This window comes from Ursus arctos, unplaced genomic scaffold (genome assembly GCF_023065955.2).
Source record: "Ursus arctos isolate Adak ecotype North America unplaced genomic scaffold, UrsArc2.0 scaffold_5, whole genome shotgun sequence".
Lineage (NCBI taxonomy): Eukaryota > Metazoa > Chordata > Mammalia > Carnivora > Ursidae > Ursus > Ursus arctos.
In genome coordinates, this window is record NW_026623067.1 from 89,791,711 (window position 1) to 89,818,356 (window position 26,646).

A 26,646-nucleotide genomic window follows, 5' to 3' on the forward strand; every position below is an offset into this window, starting at 1 on the left:
ACTTTCCATCTTCCTCATTTCTCCCGCACAATCTTCCCTCCAGAATAGCCACTGACAAACCCCATAGTTCTCTGCCTTCTCCATGCCAGCACCTGACAGACTGCTCGGAACTGGAGACTCGGATCGCACCACGACAGGTGGGCTTGTTTTAAATTCATCATCACTAACCCAAAGGGACCAAGAATCCTACCACATTTTATTCTTCCACTTGCCTAGGTAACTTCCCACTTTCTCCTCCACTCTTCTCACTCTCAGCTGATGATCGTGCTTATTTCATGGAGAAACCTGAAGCAACAGAAGACAATGTGCATGTCTTATGACATCTACCCAAGCTGCCTGCCTCTGTGCCGGCGTTCTGTCTTCTATTACTATGGATGAGGGGTCCCTGCTCCAATGAATCCCATCCCTTCCCATCAACTCAGGAACATGTTTCCGGCAACTTTCTGCCACCTATCCAGGACTAAAGTTTTCCTTTCTGTAGAATCATTCCTAGCACAATACATACCTTGATTTCTCCTGTAATTAAAAACAAACAAAAAACAATGCCTTTTTGACCTCTATATCTCCCGTTTCATTTCTGCACTTTAAAATAAATCTCTGGGGGGAAAACAGTTATTCTACACTATGTTTGCTCTTTCCCCTCTTGAACCCACTTTAGAACACACTCTACCACCTACTGTTAAATGTAGTGATGGATTCAGCGTCTTCACCCACTTTCTTCAAATGCATTGGTCATGTGGTTTCTAGGACACCTGTCCCTCTGGCTTCTCTTCTGACCTTACCTGCCATGCACACCTTCACAATGTCCTTTGCTGGTTGCTCATTATCTCCATAAGCAAGAGGAAGGCTAGATGACCACAGGCTCACATCTTACATCAAGGCTCATGCCTTTAAATTCCATCTAAGTACTGACAACTCCCAATGCACAGCTAGACCACAACCGTCTACTAAATCCAGCTGCCTACTTGACATCTCCACTTAAATGTCTACCAGAATCTCAAACTTTCCACGCCCAAAAGGGAATGATGACTCTACCCCCTCCTAGAAAAACCTGTTCTTCTGCAGTCTCCCACATCGCTGTGAATGATACAACACTCTTCCATTGGCCTCCGTCAAAACCTCTCTAGCATCTATCTCTTTGATCCATCTGCAAATCCTGTAGGCTCTATGTTGAAAATATAAACAGAATCAGGTAAATTCTCACCACTCGCAGACCCAAGCGGTCACTGCAGTTTACCTGGATTTCTTGAACAACTCCTTTAATGGTATCCCTCCATCTACCTGTGCACTGAAAGGAATTATTTTAAAACATAGATCAGATCACTTTATGCTCTGTTCAACATCCTCCAATGGTTTCTCTTCTCACTCAAAGTAAAACCCCAAGTCCTTATGATGGTCGATAAGGCCCTGCAGGATCTGGCCTCATTCACTTCACCCTCCACTGTGTGTTTTTGGATGAGGCAGCAGGAAGGACCTTACGGAGAATGTGAATGAAAGCCTGGGGCCCTCAAGGAGGCTGCTGGAAGGGCCTGAAGGAAAGCAAAGAGAAACCTGTTGGAAGCCGGAAGAAAGAGGACCTTACTCACTAAGGCAGAGAGTTTAGCAATGCTGTTGCCTGTGGCGACATGGAAAATAAAAGATGTCCCTAATGAGTTGGAGGATCCAGATAAGGAGACGTACAGGCAGACCATTCAAAGTGCCGACTGGCTTCTTTCGCTGCCTCCAATGAAATCCAAGAGCAGAGAGATAAGATGAAAAGGAACTCTTAAGTATAAAGAAGCCAGGACTTACTGGGTTTGAAAATAAAATTCTCTCCTCTCTCATGCCTAGATGTATCAGAAGGCAAACAGTGCTACAATTAAGAAATGGCTTCTGGGCAAAGATTGAATCCAGAGCGCTGTCAGGAAACCACGGATGTAACTGTAAAGTTTTATTAAGTCCTCAAAAACATCAAATACGATCCTTGCAAACTAGCAAAAGTTCCTCTAAGAATCTTAAGGCCACAGTTCCCCAAAAGCCTCACAAGGAATTTAAGGTACAGAAGAACTTATTTCAAAGAGGTTTGTGGGTGTTGCTTTGTCTAATACAGTTGGTTATAAATTGATTCATAAGAAATCCACAATCTTTTTTAAAAGAATTAAATCAGCTTGGGCTAAAAGGGACAGACACTACACACTGAAAAGAGGCCTTTGGATCCCTAATCTTCATCAGGCAAAAGGGGGCTGAGGACACTACTTAGCTGCTAACACACTCTACTTTTTATGGAAAGGGAAGGAAAACTCGAGAGAACAGAACAGAAAGCCCAGCCAACCCAGTCATCACAGTGAACACTCCTAGGCAGTGAGACCAAGATCTAATGAAAGAAATGGCTACATGTACCTGGCTGGATCTCAGAACTATTATGGACCAGTGACTGCTATGTGCCTGTGTCCCCCCATTCTAAATGGAGTGTCTCTACCAGTTAGCCTACCCTATGTGTTGAAGAGTAGTGGGGGAGGCGAGTGGACTTATCTTCCTTACCCCTTTAATTCACAGGTCTTCAGATCAAGAGGAACCAAACTAAAGGGGTTGAACTGAAAGAACAGTACCCAAGGGTCTGATTTGATGAGAACCTGGACCTCAAGTATGACCTCCAAGGTCACAATAAATGAGATTTGGGAAGACCTTGATAGGGCAGGTGCATTTTACATGTGGGAAGAATACAAATCACTCTTGGCCAGAAGACAGACTCCTGTTTTGAAACCTGTCTGCGAACTGGTTGACACTCTTCCCATCAAATGGTATAATCTCCTCTCTCTTCCTTTCCAATTTCCTAAAATGAAAATAAACAAGGTCTTAGGGGTGATAGATCCCATGAGTAAAGTGCTAAATTCTGTCGGTGGACTCTAAGACCTCAGTTTTGTGCAGCTCAGGAGACATTCGTTCTTTTTTAGTCATTTTTGTGTACATTTCAGATAACTGAAGTTGCTACCCACCTATTTCTAACGTCTGGATAAGTGAGGCATCACTGTTCAGATGATGGGATCATTCCATCTTGAAACAAAATCTTAAATCTGACATACTCTGAAACTGTAGTAATTAAAGTACACAGATGGTTAAGCTAGGGTTTGTTTAAACTCTGTTTTAGTAACTGAACACAAATGTCGCTTTAACTAACCATGTTCTTTGGAACAGAGGAGCCAAGCCAGCCCCAGGGGTTATGAAGTAAGTAGGATGTGGAGCCATGCTCAGCGCCACTACACGGCTGCGCCCAACTCCAGAGCATCCAAATTACAGTGAGCACAGCTGCACATGGCAGCCTTGCCCCTTTTCTTTTGCATTTATAGTCTATTTCTCCCTGATGACCTCAAAAACCCTAAAGTCTCATGACTTGAAAAAGCTAGGGACTCCTAAATGTGACACTAGCCTCTCAGGAATCCTAACTATTCACCTGACATCTCTACTTGGATGTCCACTAGGCATCTTAAGCTTCTCCTACTCAAAATAAAACGACTGACTCCCTCCCCCCACCAAAACAAAAAACACCCAGATCCTCAATGAGATCCTATCTTCCCAGCTTGAAACTCCCAACAGAGTGCCATCTATGTAGCCTACATCAGGCTGCTGGGCCGTATATAATGTGGACCCTACCATTCCCACTTCAGCACCTTTTCTCGCTACAATCTGGCATCACTGGTCTTCTTTCAGGTCTGGAACACCTCATATTTTTCCCTGCCTTAGAGCTGCTGTCCAGCTGGCTCCTTCTGCCCACCTTCTTGCCATTCAAGATGCTTTTCCTGACCACCAAACAAAGTAGCCTCCCAGTCATTCTGGCACATCATCTTCTCCAAAGCACCCATCACTACCTGATATTTGTTTGTTGTTGTTGTTGTTGTTTTAAAGATTAGCATGTGAGAGAGCAAGAGAGAGAGCAGGAGAAGGGGGGGGGGCAGAGGGAGAGGGAGAAGCAGACTCCCTGCTGAGCAGGAAGCCCGACTTGGGGCTCAATTCCAGGACCCCAGGATCATGACCTAAGCCAAAGGCAGATGCTTAACCTATTGAGCCACCCAGGTGCCCTACTACCTGATATTTGAACACGTATGTATGGTCTGTGTCTTCCCTGGAATATCAACTCCTTGAGACTGAAGATCTTCTCCTTCCTGACCACTGTACCCTAGTTCCTGAGACACAGTGGTCACCCTGTAAATATTTGCTGCATGACTGAAATGGAGATGAGAAATAGCAAATGTTCTTCTTTCCTCACAGTTCTGGGTCACGGATGCTGATGAGATAAGAATATAACACTAAAGAATTTTAAACGAGAATTCCCTCAAGAAAAATCCTCTATAAAATATCCTACAAACCCTCAAACTGATGCACGCCTTTTTTTGAGAGAGAGAGAGAGAGAGCATGTGAGCAGGGGGAGGGGCAACAAGAGAAGCAGAGAGAGAGAGAGAATCTTAAGCAGGCTCCACACCCAGCGTGGAGCCTGACCCAGGGCTCCATCTCATGACCCTGAGATCATGACCTGAGTTGAAATCAAGAGTCAGATGCTTAACCAACTGAGCCACCCAGGCGCCCCCTGATGCATATCTTATAAGAAAAAAAAAATTAAGCTCCTATATATCATCAGCTTTTAAAGGGCCTATTTTTGTTAACTCAAAAAGCAACTTTCACAGCAAAATTCACAGTCCAAAAGAGACAGTGGGTATGTCTTGCCCTCTGCCTGTCCCAAAAGCACCTGCCCAACTTTAAACAAGTCCTGGGGCACCACTTTTACTGGACTCATTTACACAAAAGACAGACAACCTAGTTAACTTAGCTTTGAGAGCATGCAATATATTTGAAACTTAGTAAAATTTAAGACAAAATAATATAAGAAAAATACGTAAAATACATTTTATCAAGTAGGCTACTGGCACATCCCAATCAAATCTTTTTATATTCATGGAGAAATCTTCTTAAGATTCAGAATAAAGTCAAATCAAGGTCATCTTATCACAGGTTTGTATCAAAACTCTAAATTAAAAAAAGTAGCTTCCAACGATAATCAAGAAAATGTCTAGAATCATTAACTCCAAAACCACTGCTTTCTCATTAGCCAATCAATCAACTGTCTGAAATTCCATCTTGCATAGTTTATTTTGATTTAACCAGGGAGAAGAACAGTCTGACTTAATAAAATGTTCTTGGTAAAGAAATCAGCAATATTCCCATCACACACACAACTAAGAAGACGTGGGTCACAGGAAGCCTGTTTCATTGACAAAACTACTTAGCATATCCACATACTTTATTTTACATACAAGCATATATATGTACATGTACAAATACATGTATATATGTGTGTGTGTGTATATATATATATATTTTTACACTGAGGTTCCTACCATTTCTGATAGTTTTGTTTTGACGTAATTTGTACCTTTATCATTTCAACTGTTTCTCCTTTTAATCTATTTTTTGGTGAAAAGGGGCACTAGGTGCCATTAATGAAGAAAGAACTTTCTATACAGGACAGAATTCAATTCCTCACCTCTCTAAACCTGGAAAACAACAAATTTATGAAAGCTACAGGATAAAATATTTTAGTATACGTGACCCATGGAAAACACATTCATGGCTATTGTAATCAACCACCAAGAGAGAAAAGGAAAAAAAGAAAAGTAAAATTAAGTTCAAGATGCACCATGAAGCTGACTCTAGACAAAGCTAGGTCCTTCAAAAGCATTCTGTGAACCCATGCCAACATCAACACAGACAACAAAGCCCCTGAAGAACAATCGAAGCGTGCCCTGCCCCCCCCCCCAGGTGCTACACTGCGGAAAGATGCCTACACCGAGCAGCTGGCTGTTCGACAGGCTCACTCTCCCCAATTCCCAGGGTTCTTTCAAGCATGTCGGCTCCTGAACTCTCAGGATGCATCACATGACTGTGCTCAGAAGAGAGCAGACCCACTCCAAACAGAAAATAACTCCAGAAAAACGTCTCTTCCTTTCTAAATAGAAACTGCTCATCAACTATAAAGAAATAGAAAAACCTACTGCTCTGTTTAAAATACTGTTTATTAGGAGCATACTTTTTAAAATGATGGGATCCACAACCATACAGCTCCCCGTGACATTACCTGCACTCAGATTCTCATCTCTCTGCCACACGACCGATTACTACAGAATAGTGTTCTGAATAGCACCGGGTACCTGCCAACACACTAATATCATCCATCTGTAATTCCTTTCAATCCCACGCATGTCCCACCTAACTGCCTAACATCTCAGTTAAGCTTTTTTTTTTTTTAATATTGATGAAATCTGGTTAAAAATGAACAACAAAAGTCTTTCATAAAAGAAGCAAGGCAATAAATTCAAAGAACAGCAGATCAAGGAGACAGCAGACACAGAAAGCCAAGATGGGGAGGTACTGTCATGGCCTCACCTCCGTCTGTCTGGCCACCTGTCTAGGTGAGAGTTTTTTTGTTCACTAATATTACAGATCACTCAGTTGCCAGGGGCAGAAGGTGCTAACAGAGTTATGCACAGGACATCACCCCTTTCAGGTAGTATCCCACCAAGTGGGGGATATTACTTTTTTAAAAGACTTATTTATTTATTTGAGAGAGAAAGAGAGCACATAAGCAGGAGGAGCGGCAGAGGGAAAGGGAGAGAATCCTTAAGCAGACTCCTCACTGAGCATGGAGCCCAAGTCAGGGCTTGATCCCAGGACACTGAGATCACGACCTGAGCAGAAATCAAAGAGTCTGATGCTTAAACCAACTGAGCCACCCAGGTGCCCCACCTGGGGGATATTACTGAACGGGCAAATATAACGCAATATTTGTAATGTGAGACAGGAATAAGCCTAGGGCACTTCTGGAAAGTAAGCAGAAAGCTTTGGGAAGGAGGGGACATCAGCGACACCTCAACTAAGATAGTAAGGAAGAGCAGGATTTAACCAGGTAAAACGAAGAGGGGAAGAGCACAAGTAGAGTGTTCAGGCGGGGTAAGCAGCTCACTCCGCACTCTGACACACAGGTACAGGTACGGAGCGGCAGGTAGTTCTCGTGTGGCTGTACCTTACTGGGACTGTGGTTTGGGCAGGATAGGGGTGTGGATGGAGAGAGGAGCCACACTGCAAAAGAAGAAGCTTGAAAGCAACCAAGGGCCACATATCTTATACCCAATTTTAAGAAATTCCAGAATCTTCAGGGCACCTGGCTGGCGCAGTCAGTTAAGCGGCCGACTCTTGGTTTCAGCTCAGGTTGTGATCTGACAATTGGGAGATGAACCCCGCAACCTGCTCTGTGCTCAGCATGGAGTCTGCTTAAGAGGGACAGAGGGAGAGGGAGAGAAAGTCTTAAGCAGACTCCATGCTGAGCGCGGAGCTGGTCACGGAGCTGGTCACGGAGCTCATCTCCGGAAGACCCTCTCTCCCTCTCCTTCTGCCCCTCCCACCTCAACCCATGCTTGCTCACGCTCTCATTCTAAAATAAAATAATCTTAAAAAAATGAAATGAAAAGAAACTCCAGAATTTTCCCACAGGAATCCAATAGGAAATTGCAAGCCACAAAGGCGAGACATCATTAACGTCGACGTTCTACAAGAAGACTGCCTCTGCAGTGGGGCAAACACCACAGGCAGCATGAGCCGAGACAGGAAGACGGGCTGGAAAGCTTTTATAGAAATGCAAGCTTATCGGGGCGCCTGGGTGGCGCAGTCGTTGAGCGTCTGCCTTCGGCTCAGGGAGTGATCCCAGCATTCTGGGATCGAGCCCCACATCAGGTTCCTCTGCTGGGAGCCTGCTTCTCCCTCTCCCACTCCCCCTGCTTGTGTTCCCTCTCTCGCTGGATGTCTCTCTCTGTCAAATTAATAAATAAAAAAAAAAAATCTTAAAAAAAAAAAGAAATGCAAGCTTATGTGCTGACCTACACTAGAATTCAGAGATGGAGATGGATTCTTGAGAGGTTAGGAGGTGACCATAAATCCTGTTTACTACTGCTGTCCTAGCATAGGCGTCACTGTGGCCCTTTTCACTCTCCGAAGCATCCTGGCTTAGGTGGCCAACTATATAGTCACTCTATTCAGCAGGAAAACAGGAAGAGCCTGGGGACTGCTTAGCCATGAGGGGAGGGAGAGATGACGGAGTAAGGAATGACCCTCTTCTGGGCAGTAAGGATGGTGGTGGCATTCATGAAGGTATGGATACACACATGAGGATTTCCCAAGGGGACACAGGCAACAGGTAGTTATAGGGGGCTGAATTCCCAGATCCTCAGCTTCCATATACACTCCTTCCTGGGGCTGATACACTTAAGAACAGCCCTGAGACTAAGATGCCATGCCAGTTCTCCTTTCCACTGCATTCCCTTTGCACAGAAACACACCCACCTCTCACCCATTCCAATCTCTCTACGGCGCATTGCCCCAAGGCATGAAAAATCCCAGAAGAAACATGGTAACAATTTTAAATACCAGTATTAGCAAAGCTGCTTTTAATAAAGATAGTAGAAATTATGTCTTTCCCTACATTATATGTATTTCTGGTAAGGACTAGGCAAGGTAATAGAAGCATGGTATTTTGGCATATAGTTCAGTTGATTAGTTGCCAGATAAAGAGTAGGGGGCTGCAGAGGAAATGAGGATTTTTGTTTAATTACCTGGTAGCTTCTACCTTCCAACTATTATACATGGCTTATGAAGAAGATCCCCGTAAGAATAAAACAATCAAAGCCCTGGTAAGCCTATCTCATTTAAGTGACGAAACACTGTGTCTCATCTGTCTATCCGTCTCAAATAAAATTCAAAAGTGAAATGCTTTCCACAAAACACATTAACATTTTTATTTAAATTAACAAGTGACAGAAGGCAACTGGTTGGTTTGGTGATGACTAGCTTTACCAAAGAATTCTACATTGGATGTTTTCCATAAACTGAATGAACTAAATCTGCAACTCCAAGACTCTGATGAAAATATAAAGTACATAATGAGATAAAGGCATTTTATCAAAAATCTTGCATTGGCAAAAGTGTGTTAAAATTAACAATTTTTAATTTTCCTAATCCTTTCCAACTAAATTGGATGCAATCTGGTGCCTCCAAATAGAAGAGAAAAAAAAAAAACATAGCTAACACTCCTGATAAATCATTGTAAAGCATTTTTTAATACATTTCCCAGAAATTGTGAAATTTGAATTACTATAATGATTAACAAATTGTAAGTCAAGTGCTTCTGAATTCATTGCTTTCAACTAAACTGAAAGAGAACCCAATGAGTGGTCTGAGAAATCACTGCTCTTGGGAACATAAGAAAAAGAGCAAATTTACAGGGGAAAAATGGTGACTACACTGCAGCTGAAGCACTGGATTACTAAAAATAATTTTAGATGATGGATCATCATGTGATTTTTGTCATGTAAGTCAGGAGTTAAGGAATTAAAGGAATTGAATAAAATTCCTTTCTTTTCTATCTTCCTTTTGTAGCAGACAAGGTTGCTCAAGTGCTCATATCAAAAAATAATAAAAAAATAAATAAAACTGTTACTGAGCCCCAGCTCACTCCAGGAATATATTATAATCAACCAGGGGTACATGGACTAATCAAGAAGAAAAAGGCCCATCCATTTCATTAAGAGAAGCATTTCCAATAAACGTTCACTTTTTATTTTTAGTAATTATTAGAATGCATCATATTTTGCTTTTAATTATATGATGATGACCATGGTAATAAGAACTACTCTTATGGCTCAGTAACAATTGCAGCCTGAAGGTCTCATGAAGTAAACTTTTAAAAAATTTCAATGGGTATGTATGATATTGTTATGGATAAATATATCTTATTAATAGAACTATAGGAAGAAAATTCTAGGAAGAAAGTGAAATAGAAGTCAGGGGTAATCAGAAGGGGGAATGAAACATGAGAGACTATGGACTATGAGAAACAAACTGAGGGCTACAGAGGGGAGGGGGGTGGGGGAATGGGATAGACCGGTGATGGGTAGTAAGGAGGGCACATATTGCATGGTGCACTGGGTGTTATACACAACTAATGAATCATCGAGCCTTACATCGAAAACCGGGGATGTACTGTATGGTGACTAACATAATATAATAAAAAATCATTATTAATAAAATAAATAAATAAATAAATAAATAAATAAATATAAATTCGCACCCATTCAAAACCAAAAAAAAAAAAAAAAGTCAAGTTTAAAGAAAAAAAAGGAATAAAGAAACATTTCTGACATTTGATGGAGAGCTTTTTCACATCTATTTTTTTAAAGGTTGTTGAGTACAAAATTGCTACACTGTACAGATTCACTGGATATATTTAAGAGGAATGTGACATCTGGGCTGAAGCCTTTATTTGTTGGTGCAGGACATGAGTGGTTTTCCAGCCTCAGTCGTGGAACCCATACAGCAAAAGGGGTCAGAACCTCGAGGAATGCTGAGCCCACTACATGGAGAGCAGCTGCTCTGTGGAGAATCCCACAGTCCTGTGATGGACTTTACAGGAATGAGAAATTAACTTTTGTTAAACCAAAAAAAAAGGAAAGAAAGAAAGGAAGAAAGAAAAGAGTAATGTGACAGATTTTACAATGTCAATATTTATAACCCTGAAATTTGCATCTATTTAAACTTATGATACAATTTTTATTCTTGACCTAAAATTCTCAACACAAGCACATAGAGTTTTGTTTGTTTTTTTTTTTAATTCTGGAAAGTCACTACTCTCAAGACAATTCTTTGAATAAGAACAGGTCTGGAGGGTGAGATGGTGAGTTCAGATCTGAACATGTTGTGTTTGCAGGTACCACCTGAGAGACATCCAAGTACAGAGTAAGGGCTAACATTTCTGTTACGCTGACCACCAGTTTACAGCACTGGTCTGCTTGTTTTCCACAGACTCCTTTAATCCTTACTATCACCCTTTGAAGTCGGTACTATTAATGTCACCACTTTATAAATGGGGATACTGAGGCACAGAGAAGTGAGGAGACACACCCAATGCCACAGCTGTCCCAAGGAGTGGAGTATATATGAATCCTGATAATCTGGATAAAGAGCCTGTATTCTTTACATAATACAATGCCTCTTGAGATGTCTGAGTTGGAAATACACATTTGAGGATCACCTGTATGACTTTAGATAGTAATTTAAACCATGGAGCAGATGAGATTAAGGAGGAAGAGTGACATATATTTAACAGCAGGAAAATGAGAGCCTCAGGGCTAGGGGTCTCTATGAACATGCTTCTGGCATTCCATTCCAGGCCCCTGGACTCTTGAAAAGCCTCCAGCCATAGTTTCTCAAGGGTTTCTTTTCCAGGTACCATTGATGTGTTGGTGTCAGTCCTCCCAGGCTGTTGCACTGTTTATAAAACTCTTTTTAAAGTCAAAAGGCTACTGAAGAAAACCTTTCTGCTTCTTGATCTTTGCCCTCCCTTAATTGGCATATAACATTGTATTAGTCTAAGGTATATAACATAATGAATTGTACATGTACATACTGTGAAATGATCACAGTAAGTCAACAACCATCACCCTACCTTTCTTATGATAAGAACTTTTAAGAGCCACTCTCTTAGCAACTTTCAGATATACAATATTATTAAGTATAGTCACCATGCTGCACATTAATCCCCAGAACTCATAACTGGAAGTTTTTTACCTTTTGACCACTTTAACCCATTCCATTCCCCACGCCCCCAGAAACCACCAGTCTGTGCTCTGTATCTATGAGCTTGGTTTTTGTTTTTGTTTCTGTTTTTAATTTTTATTTTATTTTTTAGAAAGATTTATTTATTTATTTATCCATCTATTTATTTATTTATTTGAAAGAGAGAGACAGAGGGAAGGGGAAAGGGAGAGAGAGAGAATACTCAAGCAGACTCCCCGCTGAGCGCAGAACCTGAAGTGAGTCTCCATCTTACCACCCTGAGATCATTACCTGAGCTAAAATCAAGTATCAGATGCTTAAAGGACTGAGCCACCCAGGTGCCCTTCTGTTTTTTTAGATTCCACATATAACTAAGATCATACAGTGTTTGCCTTCCTCTCTTATTTCACTTGGCATAATGCACTCAAGAGTCAACCACGTTGTCACAAACAGCAGGAGTTCCTTATTTTTATAACTATATTCCATTTTATATACATATTATATATATATATATGATCGACATATAACCTCACATCTTTATCCATTCATCCCTTGATAGACACTTAAGTTGTTTCCATGTCTTGACTATAAGTTTCAATTTGTAATAATCCAACATGACCAACTTCCTGTCTTTCTTTGCAACGAACAACTCACATTATCACTTACACATCTTATTAGTCATTATGAGTATCTGTCAGAACATAAAGTTACAGAAAGTAAATTTCATACTGCAAAATAGAATAAATCAGGATACAAAGAACACCATTTATTCATGGCAGAGCCTGCCTGCTAGTGCTCAATGGATGGGGATCATTTTTGCTCAGTATTACTCAGTATTTGGGGACAGAGAGAAGAATACAAATATATACACAGTTTATTTTATATTTTTAACAAAATTATTTCAGAGACAAATAGTGCCAGTAGTCGTATTAATAAACAGGTGAGCCTGTATCCAGTTAGAGCATTAGAAAATCATTGACAAAATCATATCAACATTTTTAGGAAAAGGCAAAGGAAAAGATCATCAAGACTGAATAGGAATAACCAAAAGAAAACTTGAAAAGTGGAAAACAGGAGAATGCGTTGTCATAAGAGCAAAATGAGTTTCAAGGAGTGAGTCATTAGGGTCAACTCAACCCTAAGGTCAAGAAAGATAAGGATTGAAAGTATCACTTGGATTTAACAACTAGAGACCCTGAGGACAGTTTCGGTGCCACAATAGGTATAAACCTGAACTGTGAGAAGTTTAGGAATGAACAGGATTTGAGAAGCAAGCGGAGACATGAATGTAGACAATGCTTCCTGGAGGTTAGGTGTGACACAGAGTCAATATGGTGCTAGACAGAGGAGTGCATGTGAGTGGGAGAAGGCTGGTTTTAAACGGTAGAAACTTGAGCAAGCCCAAACCCTGAAGGAAAGGAGGGAAAAGAGGGAGAGAGTTAGAGATAGAAAAAAAGAGTGATAAAGATCCAGGTCAGCAGCCCTGGGGCTACTCCACTGTGAGAGAAGGAAGGATGGACAAGTCACCAAGGGTGTTGTGTGGAGGATCAAGAAGTTGGGAAGCTACCACCTGACTGTTTTTATTGTCTTAATGAAGCAAAAGAAGAGTTCACTGGTGGGGGGAGAGGATATCCATATGCTGGCTGTACCTCTATGCTACATGTTTCCCTCCTTTGACCTCTGAAGTCATAGGGCAAAAGATCCAACATCCTCATTCTCAAAGGCAGGTTGAATTCCATATTCTGAGAAAAGCTCTATATATTGAATTTCTGCTTTTTTTTTTTTTAAAGATTTTATTTATTTATTCGACAGAGATAGAAACAGCCAGTGAGAGAGGGAACACAAGCAGGGGGAGCGGGAGAGGAAGAAGCAGGCTCATAGTGGAGGAGCCTGATGTGGGGCTCGATCCCATAATGCCGGGATCACACCCCGAGCCAAAGGCAGACGCTTAACCGCTGTGCCACCCAGGCACCCCTGAATTTCTGCTTTTGAAAGAGTAATTTGAAAAGGAGCCCCAAGTGCTAACATTAAAGTAAGACATGATAACTGTTCATTTTAAAAACAGAACTTTAAAAAAAAAAAAACAGAAGTAATATTGGGATATCACATTTCTCCTCATTACTGCTTTCAATATCAATTAGACTCATCTTTAAAAATCTCCAGAGGTCTTAAAGAGTCTGGAGCTTATTTTATTTTTGTCTCTTGTATCCTCCAGACTGTTTCCTCCTTTCCCCATTCCACCATTTAAAAAAAATATATATCACCAGCAGTATTTTCCTCCATCCTAGTTTCAACATGAAAGGCTTTCTATAGATTTCACACCTTATAATCTACAAAGAGCCTTCACATTTTTCTAATTTGGTCCTGTAACGATCTTGAAAGTTGGCAGGAGGGGGAGCATTCTTCTTCTCAACATTCAGAAAAATTAAGTGACTTGAACATTCAGGACTCACACCAGTGTTGTGACTCCAAAGGCACTTATCTGTTCTACTACATCACGTCCCACTTACAGCAACTTCTGAACACCCAAAAGGTGGCTCAAGTTTCTGCCAACTTCAGAGTAATTTCGAATTCACCCAATTATTTAAAGAAGTCTGCACTGTAATTTCAATTTACCTGCCTAGCATTAACAGATCTCATCATCCCTCTCCCATAACAAGGCACCTAACTCATCTTTAAAAAAAGCAACTAATATTGCTCACTGACATCTGGGGATGCACATGCAGCCCTAATCATGGAAAAATCCTGACTATTAACAGGAGGATGTATACTATTATTCTCCAGGGAAAATAACCCTCTTTCAGGTTTCTGCCTAATCGGTGAATCCAAATAAGAAAGCCCTTATGTTTCCACTAAGCAAGCAAAAATAAAATGCTTCCCACTGTAACCACGTGTATTAGTTTCTTTTTGCAGCTGTAACAAATTACCATAACCTTGGCCTAAAACAACAGAAATTTATCATCTTAGAATTCTGAGGGTTCAAAGTCCAAAATGGTCTCACTGGGTACAATGGACCAAATTCACATGTTGAAACCCTAATCCTAATACCTAATCCTAATCCAAATACTTAATATGTTAGAATTGGAGGTAGTACCTTTGAGAGGTAATTAGGTCATGAATGGGATTAGTGCCCTTATAAGAAGAGGTCACAGAGCTAGCTAGCTCCCTTTTCGCCATGTGATGTTACAAGGAAAATTGGATTGTCTACAACTTGGAAGAGGGCTCTCACCCAATCACGGGGGCACTCTAATCTCAGGTTTATAGCCTCCGAGGTGTGATAAATCAGTATTTCTTGTTCGTGTCACCCAGTCTATGGTGATTTTTTTAGAGCAGCCCAAACTAAGACAGTAGGCTATGTCTTCTGGAAGCTCCAGGGCAGAATCTGCTTCCTTTCCTCTTCTGGCTTCTAGAAGCTGCCTTCATTCTCTGTATCAAGGTCCCCTTCCAGTAATCACATGCTTTTGACCTCTGCCTCCACTGTTACATTTCCTTTTCTCTGATTCTCCTGCGTCCCTCTGTCATGTATAAGGAGACTTCTAATTACAGTGATCCTGCTTCAATAAATTAGGATGACCCCTCCATACAAGATCCTTAACTTAATCACACCTGCAAAGTCCCTCCTGCCAGGTAAGGTGATGTTCACAGGTGCTGGGGACTAGGATGCTAAGCCAAGAGAAGGCTGGGAACCCTTCAAGGCAAAGACACACCAAGGTGAGCCGCTGAGCTACACACCACATGCTGAGAATTAGAGGGTGTTGCTACTGAGCTAGCCGTGAAATTGATGATAGGCACTCCTAGAACATACTAGAGAGAGCCAACGTCTCTGGAAGTTCTGCTGTTCTAGATCAATGGTGAGTACCTAAGAGAATTTTAAATATTTACAGCTAGTAAGTGGCAGGGTCCTGCAATAAATCTGGGTTTTTCTGACTCTTATGTGGGTTCTTGTAATCCCTCTCATATACCTTAAACTGAGGCTGGAAATTTCCTGTTAAACTGAACCAAGGCCCTGAAAAAAAAAAAAAAAAAAAAGCTACATTCCTGGCACAAACCAGTCTGGACCAAGAAAGAACCAGGATGACACAGGCCAAAGCAGAACAGAAAGTAGGCTATATTCCCAGGCTAAGTCCTTTCCCGTGTGTCTTTAGGAAAAGGAAACACACATACATGAACCCCGCTGTGCATCTTTAAGGGACTGTTTTATAAAAGTAAGCCTCAATTAACACAGGCAGCACTGTGTTAACTCAGTCTCAATAAGCGTGCCTTCCTGCAGAAATGTTTTTACTTCCTAGAAGCTCTTTCACAGACCCTACCTGGAAAGTGCAGCAATTATGGTGCCCAGAGGGTTCCAAATCAAGTCAGCTGCACCCCTTGGAGCGCAGCTTGCTTTACCAAGGTTTATTTCTGCCTGGCTGTTACTCTGCACACATAGGTGATGCCTGAATCAACACATTTGTTGCATGAATTTCCCAGGACTTGGTTTTATGAAATGTATAGTTTAATAAAACTTGTATGTTTAATATTCTAGGCAGCAAATTCCCTTTCCCCAGAATTCCTGAGACTATGTGAAAAACAGAGGAAGCTCTAGCACAGGCCTGCACATATTAGGCATTCTTTACATTGCTATTGAGCGACCACAAATACACAAACACACAAAGGCCTAAATAAACTCTCTTGCCCCAGGTCAATCTGAGAAGTCCACTTGCTGGAAAATACCATTTAACTCCTCTCAACAAACCTTAAGTATGTAAATTGCACAGAAAGAGAATTTCTCAGTATCCTAGGTCTGCAAAACCTTTCCATCTTACAAGCACTCAAGTCAGGATATTATAGTGGTTGATGGTGTTGGAGACATGAAGACTTGGGTTTAAATTCTTCTGGTCCTCATACTTGCTGGTTATGGGACCTTGGGAAAGTGGCTTAACCTTTTCAGCTTCTGTTACTTCATCTCTGATGGTAGGATAACAATATTTAGCATGCATGGCTGTTTTGAGCATGTAATGACAGCATATGGAAAATGTTCCACAATTTCTGGTGCACTAATGATGAGGATGATGATGGATGGTGGCAATGATGACATGTCTAGATCCAGCCTCTCGGTTATCCTGCTCCCCCCGGACAGACAAGTTCCCTGCTATGTGAGGTCCGTGCGTCCCCAGGTACACAACCTCCCAGTCCACTCCCAGCCAGTTTGGGCATGGCCCCAAGGCATGATCCACTGTCAAGGGAAGCCTAGGGCTTCTCACTGATGTGAGCCACCTCTTCCTAATCCTCATCTTTCTTGCCCTTTACCCCCAGCTCCTTCTCCCACTTTCTCTTTTTATTTGCCTCAACAGTAGGCCTAAGGGGTCCCTCTTATGGCCTCGAAGTCTTTTCTACGTGGATCTTACTTATTTTAAAGATTATTACAAAGCATTCCCTCTTAAAAATAAACCTTTTGGTGCAGAAAACGAGCAAGGCAATACACAAAATTCAATCTAACAGATTGTAATTCAGGCAAGTTCCTGGAAATCATTAAACACAAAAATTTTTCACTGTGCCCTGTGCCATTCGGACATAGGGTTATTCTTTAATGTTTGCCTTAAGAACTAAAAGCTACATAGGCCCGCTCCTACTAACACAGAGAGAAGACAGAGAAATATGAATTGGGGCTCATCGACATTTCCCCTAGAAATAAAGTTGAGCCTTGGGTGGTTGCCCTGCTGGAATGAGGATCCTGCCAAAGCTTCCCCCCGCCCCCCCCCCGCCGGAGGGAAATCTTTGGTTCTGCCTGAAAACCCAAGAGAAGCAAATCAGTCGTGGAATCACATTTTCTATCTTTTCAACACTATCAGCCCTTCGTATGCTTTGATGAAATGATTATCTAAAGGAGGGGAAAATGTTCATAACCTTCTCACAGCTTCCAACAACTACAAAAATACATAAGACAATCAGACAATACACTTGATCATGAAAAGACTAAGGAATGTTTCTAAATCACCTCTATTTTATCTTTGTTCACTAAAAAGAACTAAATTCAGGAGGCAAAAAATAGTTTTTTCATGTGATTTACACACCTGATGTTCTTAACAGTATCAAATAAACATGACCTAAGAGCTTTCTCCTTCTAACTGTAATGTAGTTTCTTCTAAAACCTGCATTGCAAACACATCACAAATGCCAACCCTTAGGAATAAAGGTAAGAGAAAAAAAATTTTTTGGTTTTAATATAAGCCCTAGAAAACTTTGAATCAATACCAACGGCTAATTCTTTTTGCAATGATAGAGGCTATTGTTTGAAATTCTCTGGCAGGGCGGCTGGGTGGCTCAGTTGAAATTCTCTGACTTCTCATATATTTTTTTCCTTTGCAATGTTTAAAAAAAAAAGGGGGGGGGAGAGAGATAAGGTCTATATAATTTTAGCAAGACACTCAATCTTTCCAGGCAAAGTCTGACATACTAGATAAGATCAGGAAACAGTAGTTTTCTCTACTAGGAAAAACGTTCTTTCAAAAATATGAATGTAATGCAAAATAGCTTCTATAGCCTTCAATTTAATCTTTCAATATAGATTTACAGTTCTGCAGTATTGACTGATGGCCTATACAGGACAGAATTCAGGGAACTCCTGAAGCTGTCCATTTCCCTCTCTTTGAAGTGTGCCTTAATGACCGTTTGCCTTTAGAAAGCTACTCCTTTCTATGCAAAGCTAACCAACACACCCAATTTTTTATTACTGCTTTGTGAAATCCTTCTGTGAAACAAAATGGATTATGAAACTAGCTCAGGAAAAATCACAAGTTATCACCATCAACAGCATTCCATTTGTCTGTCTCTTCTCATCCTAGCACATTCCTGTGATCGAAGCAGAAAAACCCCACTCAGACAATCCTGTGCCTCACTGAACAGACCCCAGAGGATCCACTGGAAGCTAGGAGAAGCGATGAAGGAAGAGGAGGAAATCTTTATTCCAACAGGAGCTGAGTAACATGAAAAATAAAAATCAAACGGGACTTTTAAGGTAAGCATATAAGCATTCTGCATAAGACTGTGTCTGAGATTAAGACCTTTCTTAGACTAAACCAAAAGGCACTAAGGAATATCCTTTCAAACCCCCAAACCTCCACCTCCAAAGTGTTTCTCTTCTTTTCATCATCCAAGAAATAGCTTTTCAGCCTTGTAACCATATAGAATCTATACTAACCAGTGTAGTGAATCTCTTAGTAATTCTACCATCCAACAAGGTAGGAAGATGTTAGACCTTCATGAACGATTGACATCAGACACCAAAAGTGTGGTTGCCTTTATTACCTACTCCATCAAGCTCATGAGTGAAAACCTCTACTTACTTCTTTTGTAATTGCACTTCCAACTTCTAAAGCTTAGATAAGCGCTTTTTCACACTGTATATTTTCTCTTTAACCATTTATTTTCTTAAAAGGCAGTAAGTACTATCTGTCAGTTCAGAAGACTAGCCACTTGGCTCCTAACACATTCCATGGCTTTTCTGTTCTCCTAACAGCATAACTCTCTATGACATGGTTGCAAAAATGTAAACCAGGGAAGTCTTCTGCAGAGAGTACACACATACAAGCTGTGAATCCTGCCACTCTGCAGACTTTTGGCAAAAAAGGAAAAAAATGCAAAAAACATTAGCAAGGAAAAACATGTTCAAGGCTTTCAAAGTCATTTTCAGTTACAAAGAAACTACCTACCTAAAACCACATCAGCAAAGGCCAGAGAGAAAGTGAAATTTATAACCAGAAAAATTGAAACGAAGTCATTGTACTCACTGTCTGGTGGCTTCTGTCACAGTAACGCAGCCCAAAATAATCTATCTCCACAAGGTTTATGTGACGGAATACGTGGTCAAGGACAACAGAACCTTTCGTTGACTTCTGCAAAAATAATTCACAGTTTTATTTTTTTTAACATGGTGTCTCGTCTTTCTCAGTGGGACACAGTCACAGCTCTCATTCTGTCTTAGCTTCGCCCACAATGGAAGCGATCCTATTAGCTCACAGTTCCCTTTCTAAGTTTTGTCTCAATTACAAAGAAAAGTAGGGTCGCAAGTAAAGTATATTTAAGCAATTCCTTTGAAAAGCCGTTTTTAAATTGTAGTAGGTTTTTTAATTAATATAAGCTTCTTTTCTTAGGGGATTGTAAATTATCTTCAGGACAAAATTCTTCTCTTAATAAAGATAATCTTTTATATGAAGAGCATCTAATGAATTCATCAAAAACCACTCATGTTGGTTAAAATCCCACAGTTCTTTCACTTTAAAAAGCAATTTTCACCTACAGTGTTACTCTCACAACACAGAAGATACACAGAATTAAAATAACAATAGTCAAAGCTTTTATTTTCAATCTTCAACTAATAAACCCATAGATTAAAGCTGCCAAAGTTACTGTTCTGAAAAGCCCTTGTGAAGAAATTTTACTTTATCTCTTTCACATAAGCACAGATATGGAGAGAACACTTCCCCTGGCTGCTTTCTAAGATCTAATATATTGGATCTAATATATTAAATACCAATTATCACAAATCTAAAGACAAACATTTAATCAGCAAGAACTACTTCACATACCATATTAATCTTGAAAATAATCCATTTCAGAGGTCTACAGATACAGACTTTTCCTTTCTTTTGCCCCACCACTGTCAGGTACAACAGGGGAGTAAGAGAAATCCCCAGGAAGTCACACACTGCATTAATGAAGTAGGGCTTTGTTCAGCTGTGGTTTTCCCCAGAGAATTAGCATCGCACGCCTGCTCGTACACGGGGAGTACTCAATACTGCACTGCTTTTAGAAAATGGAGCTGTAACGTAAGGGAAATGTTTTGACTACATGTACTCTAAAATGGATAAGAGATGACAAAAGCACACACTGAGAGAAGGCGTTCCTGTTACAAATCCCAAAGGTATTTTTGTTTCCTTCTAAATTACCTTGGTTAAACTTAATTGATATCTTTTTCAGAATCCATTGGATGATTCATAAACAAAAAGCCCTTCCATGACGGATCTTTGGCTCAGGCCACGGTCTACTGAAATAGCAACGCCACATCCAGTCAATGTTTCTTTGTGCTCATGTACGTATGTGTTTCACTGGGGTAAAGACCTGGAAGTAAAATCACTCTTCCTAAGGATATGCATACTTAAAATTACAATGGGCACCACCAAAGAGACCATTACAATTTGTTCAATGAAGGTACATTTCCCCATACCTTTGCCAACACTTGGTTGAGCAAAATTTTCCCATCTAATTGAACAAAAAAGAGGGGAGAGGGTAACTGTTTTTATTTGCATTTTCCTGACACTTACCAAAGTTAAGTGCTCCATCATCTGCTTACTAACCAAATGCATTTCTTAGCATTTGGGTTAGGCATTCTCTAACTTGAAGTTTATGAGCAAAGTATTTATAATACTGGCACAATTTTTTTTAAAGATTTATTTTATCTGAGAGAGAGAAAGAAAGCACGCAAATGGGAGGAGCAGAGGGAGAAGGAGAGAGAATCTTAAGCAGACTCCACACCTAGTGTGGAGCCAGAGGCAGGGCTGAATCTCACAACCCTAAGATCAGGACCTGAGCCGAAATCAAGAGTCAGACACTTACTGGACTGTGCCACCCAGGTACCCCTGTACAATTTTACTTTGTATATTTACCTCTTTATTCCATCTGTAAATTATTTTTGTGCTTAGGATAAGGGCCTAACTTTGTTTCCAAATGGATAGACATTTTACTGGAAAGGTCATCATTTCTCTTTTGATGTGATAAAAACTTCATCATCTACTAAATTAGCCCTTATTCTATCCCACAGATTATTCCTGAACCAATCCTCCAAGATTTTAATGATTCAGTTTTAATGTAATTTGTTGGTCTCCACCATTCTTTTCTAAAATTGTCTTTGCAAATTCTTAGACATTTTTCTCTATTAGAGGACGTTTAGTAGCAGGTTGGTATTTTTTTTTTAAGTTTTTATTTAAATTCTAGTATTGTTAACATACAGCATTATATGAGTCACAGGTGTACAATACAGTGATTCAACACTTTCATACATCAGGGGTGCTCACTGTAACAAGTACACTCCTTACTCCCCATTTCCTGTTTCACTCATCTCCCCCCACCTCCCCCTGCTAACCATCAGTTTGTTCTCAATAGTTAAGAATCTAGTCCTTGGTTTGTCTCTCTCACTCTTATTTTTTCCCTTTGCTTGTTTGCTTTGTTTCTTAAATTCCACATATGAATGAAATCATATGGTATTTGTCTTTCTCTGACTTATTCCACTTAACACTGTTCTCTAGACCCATCCATGTTGTTGCAAATGGCACGATTTCGTTCTTTTTTATGGCCAAATAATATTCCATCATAGGGGCGCCTGGATGGCTCAGTCAGTTGAGTGTCCATCTGGCTCTTGATTGCAGCTCAGGTCATGATCTCACAGTCTTGGTATAAAGCTCCATGTTGGGCTCTGCGCTTAACCAGGAGTCTGCTGGAGAGTCTCTCTCTCCCTCTACCTTTGTCCCTCCCTGCCTCAAAAAAATAAATAAATCTTAAAAAATATATATTCCAGGAGTGTCTGGATGGCTCAGTCAGTTAAGCGTCCAGCTTACTCCATGCTGGGGCATGGAGCCTACTCAAGATTCACTCTCTCCCTCTGCCCCCCCCCCCCTTTAAAATCTCCATTGTGTATATACACCACCTCTGCTTTATCCATTCATCTATTGTTTGGACACTTGGGCTGCTTCCATAGTGTGGCTATTGTAAATAATGCTGCAATAAACACAGGGGTGCATGCATCCCTTTGAATTAGTGTTTTTGTATTCTTTAGGTAAATACCCAGTAGTGTGCTTACTGGATTGCAAGGTAGTTCTATTTTTAACTTTTCGAGGAAACTTCATACTGTTTTCCACAGTGGCTGCACTAGTTTGCATTCCTACCAACAGTGCAAGAGGGTTCCCCTTTCTCCACATCCTCGCCAACACCTGCTGTTTCTTGTGTCTTTGATTTTAGCCATTCTGACAGGTATGAAGTGATATCTCATTGTACTTTTGATTTATATTCCCCTGATGTGTCTGTTGGCCATCTGTATGTCTCTGGAGAAATGTCTGTTCAGGTCTTCTGCCCATTTTTAAATTAGATTTGTTTTTTTCAAGTTGTATAAGTTCTTTATATATTTTGGATAGTAATCCTTTATCAGCTGTGTCATTTGCAAATATCTTTTCCCATTCTGTAGGCTGCCTTTTAATTTTGTTGTTTCCTTCACTGTGCAGAAGGTTTTTATTTTGATATAGATCCAATGGTTTATTTGTACTTTTGTTTCCCTTGCCTCAGGAGACATATCTAGAAAGAAGTTGCTATGGCCAATGCCAAAGAGGTTATTGCTTGTGCTTCAGGTCTCACATTTAGGATTTTAATCCATTTTCTATTTGTTCGTGAACGACGTAAGAAAGTAGTCCAATTTCATTCTTTTGAATCCTGCTATCCAGTTTTCCCAACACCATTTGTTGAAGAACACCGTCTTTTTTCCCATTGCATATTCCTTCCTGCTTTATCGAATATTAATTGACCATATAATTGAAGGGTTTTTTCTGGGTTTTCTTTTCTGTTCCACTGACCTATGTGTCTATGTGCCAGTACCATACTGTTTTGATAACTACAGCTTTGTAATATAACTTGAGGTCCAAAATTGTGATGCCTCCAGCTTTGCTTTGCTTTGCTTTTTCAAGATTGCTTTGGCTATCTGGGGTCTTCTGTGGTTCCATACAAATTTTAGGATTCTTTGTTCTAGTTCTGTGAAAAATGTTGTTGGTATTTTAATAGGGATTTCATTAAATGTGTAGATTGCTTTGGGTAGTACAGACATTTTAACAATATTTGTTCTTCCAATCCATGAGCATGGAACGTCTTTCCATTTCCTTGTTTCTCCTTCCATTTCTTTCATCGGTGTTTTATAGTTTTCAGAGCACAGGTCTTCACCTCTTCGGTTAGGTTTACTCCTAAGTATCTTATTATTCTGGGTGCAATTAAAAACAAAAATGTTTTCTTAATTTCTCTTTCAGTTGCTTCATTATTAGTGCACAGAAATGCAACAGATTTCTGCACACGGATTTTTTAACCTCTGACTTTACTGAATTTGTTTATCACTTCTAGCAGCTTTTTTGGTGGAGTCTTTTGAGTTTTCTATATATAGTGTCATGTCATCTGAGAATAGTCAAAGTTTTACTTCTTCCTTACTGATTTGGATGTCTTCTATTTCTGTCTGTTGTCTGATTGCTGTGGCTAGGACTTCCAGTACTATGTTGAATAAAAGAGGTGAGAGTGGACATCCTTGTCATGTTCCTGACCTTAGGGGAAAAAACCTCCTTTCTCCCCATTAAGGATGATGTTCAGCCTGCTAATTTAATAAATAACTCTGTTTTGACTGGAATTAAACTGAATTGACAGACTGGATGACTTGGGGAATAATGATAGGATATTTATAAAGTGAAACCTATATGTTTTCTTTTATGTCCTTCAAGGATGTTTTATCCTTTTTTCATGTGGGTCTTACAAAATTCTACTCAGGCTTTATGGCAGACAAAATTTACAAAGTGCCCTTTCCCCAAAAATAAAATCTGTTCTAATCCCTGGAGCTGATAAAATGAACTGTCAATACTATGATTGTGTTATGTTATAGGTCACAGCTGGCCTTAAAATCAAGAGATCATTAGAGTGGATCTGACCCAATCACATGGGCCCTAACAAGCAAAACACTTTCTACAACAAGAGAAAGACAGAAGGGAAGTCAAAGATTTTCACAGCATATAAACAACTCCACAGGTCCTTGCCACTTGAAAGATGGAAGGAGCATCTGAGATGGCAATGCCAGCAGCCTCAAGGAGCTGAGAGTAGGCTCCAAGTAAGGAAATGGGAACCTCAGTCCTACAGCCACAAAAACTGGATTGAGCTAACAACCTGAGTTTGGAAGCAGATTCTTCTCCAGAGCCTTCAAACAAGCACTCAAGACAACCAACACCTTGATTTTAGCCTTCTGAGATTAAGCACAGAACCCAGCCACGCTATCCTGGATTTCTGACCTACACTACGGTAAGATAATAAATGGGGGTTGATTTAAGCTACTAATTTGTAGAAATTTGTTATGCAGCAACAAAAAACTAACAGAGGCTTATTCATAGCTATTTTATAGTTTTATTGTTGTTATATTTTCTGATTTCTAATATATTAGCAACTAATTCTTCCACATTGGTCTATTTCACAGCCATCTTGCTAAACTTGTACGTCAGTGAAAACAATTTTTCCATGGAATCTTTCTAGATAACCACATTTTCTACAAATAGTAAGTTGTTCTAATTCTTTCTTTTCCAAATTCCTCCTCCATAGTTCTTTCTTTTTCTTACCGCATTAGCTAAGGCCTCAATAAAAGGATGACTGGTAGTTTTAAGAACAATGATCCCAATCTTCTTCCTAACTTTAATGTAATTGCTTCTAAAATTTCATCACTAAGTATACTGGCTGCAATGTACCCCTTGTATCTACTCTTTATCAAATAGAAAGTTCCTTTTATTCTTGCTTTTTGGGGTTTTTATTTTTGTTTTGTTTTATTCTGTTTTGATCTTTTAATTAAGAATGGGTGATAATTTTATCAAGTCATTTGGGACTGAATGGGAATCTGAAAAGACAAAAATCATGTAATCATCTATGAGTTACATTAAAAGAATTTCTAATATCAAATGTTCTTCATGAAGAATTTTCCAGTTTAGTCCCCCTCCCTACTTGGAAAGAACCCCCACCATGTGAGTCTTGGTAGAGGCAGGAACACACTCTGTACCACAACTCCTGGCAGCTAAGCCACGGCACAGGACCTGCTTTCAGCCAAGGACTCTGACCTCTGAGCAAGTGATGCAAAGACAGATGAAGACTTGAGAATTCATTCATGACAGTGGCTCCCATTGGTAGGGTGTCCAACAGCAGAGGCATGCAGAGGTGAAATCAAATGCGACAAGGAGCAGTGGAGCCAGGGTTCCCAGCATTCTCGAGATACTAAAGGGAAGCAGCCAGGCAATTCACCAGCCACCCCTGCCCCATGGAAACACTGGTTGTGTACGTTTGGACCTGAGAGCCACACCAGGGTACTCAGTAAAAATCCTAAGAATACAGAAAATTGGGTCCAATGCTATACTCAAAATATCATGAATACTGAGAGTTTATCGTAGGAATGGAAGTGCAACAGGCATATTTCTTCGCTGCCAACGGTGATAGAGGACTCTGACGAAATCCCTACGGTGCCACCCTGATGGTCGCTTCGGTCTTCTCCTAATCCCAGTACAGCCACAATCACTAAGCACGGAGCCCCCTTCATCCGTCACCACTTCCCTCCCATGGTTCTGCCCCTGTCTTGGGCTCCAGTTTTCACCCACGATTGTTTCACATTTGCCTTTTTCCTCAGGAATTTTTTTAAATAATTTCTGGATGACTGAGATCTGCCTTTCTTACTTTCTAGACTGCTGTGGAAAATGCAAGCCTATCTTTCCTCTTACTTCAAAATGTTTCTGGAAGGCTGACATACAAACCTAGTGTTCCATCTCGATCTAATTTCTCCTCTGAATCTGTTCTCCTATCCAGGTACAGACAGGAACAGACAGAGTAATGAGAGCAAGTAGAACCATACAACTCCACCTGATTCCTCTATCCTGAACAGGTGAACAAGTGCTTCAGGAACAGAAGAATCAATTATGGTTGAAACTGCAGCACTGAAATGGGGCAGTTTTTAGGGGTGTGTATATGTATATATATAAATCAAGGCTATCTTTATAAAAAACACTTTATGCCTATAATTCCACAAGAAATGTTAGCTTCTTCATACGTATAATCTATTTATAAAGTATAAATAACAGCCTACTCATGAAGAATCGACACAAAAGCAAACTTGGAGAACCAGCCTACAGTTTGCTAAGTATATGGAAATAGCAGAAGTTTCATGCACAGGAGGAATCACCATTTCCCAAAACTATCTCGCCAAAAATACCAGAACAG

General features: G+C 40.3%; 1 protein-coding gene across 2 annotated transcripts in view; it reads right to left on the reverse strand.

Moving 5' to 3' along the window:
- The window catches only part of EPB41L4A (erythrocyte membrane protein band 4.1 like 4A), a 239,004-nt gene that overhangs the window by 120,774 nt on the left and 91,584 nt on the right, over window positions 1-26,646 (reverse strand). For both annotated transcript variants that reach the window (XM_057307352.1, XM_026498459.4), the window contains exon 2: window positions 19,401-19,505. In XM_057307352.1, the coding sequence (XP_057163335.1) occupies window positions 19,401-19,505 (105 nt within the window). The remainder of the gene's footprint in view (window positions 1-19,400; window positions 19,506-26,646) is intronic.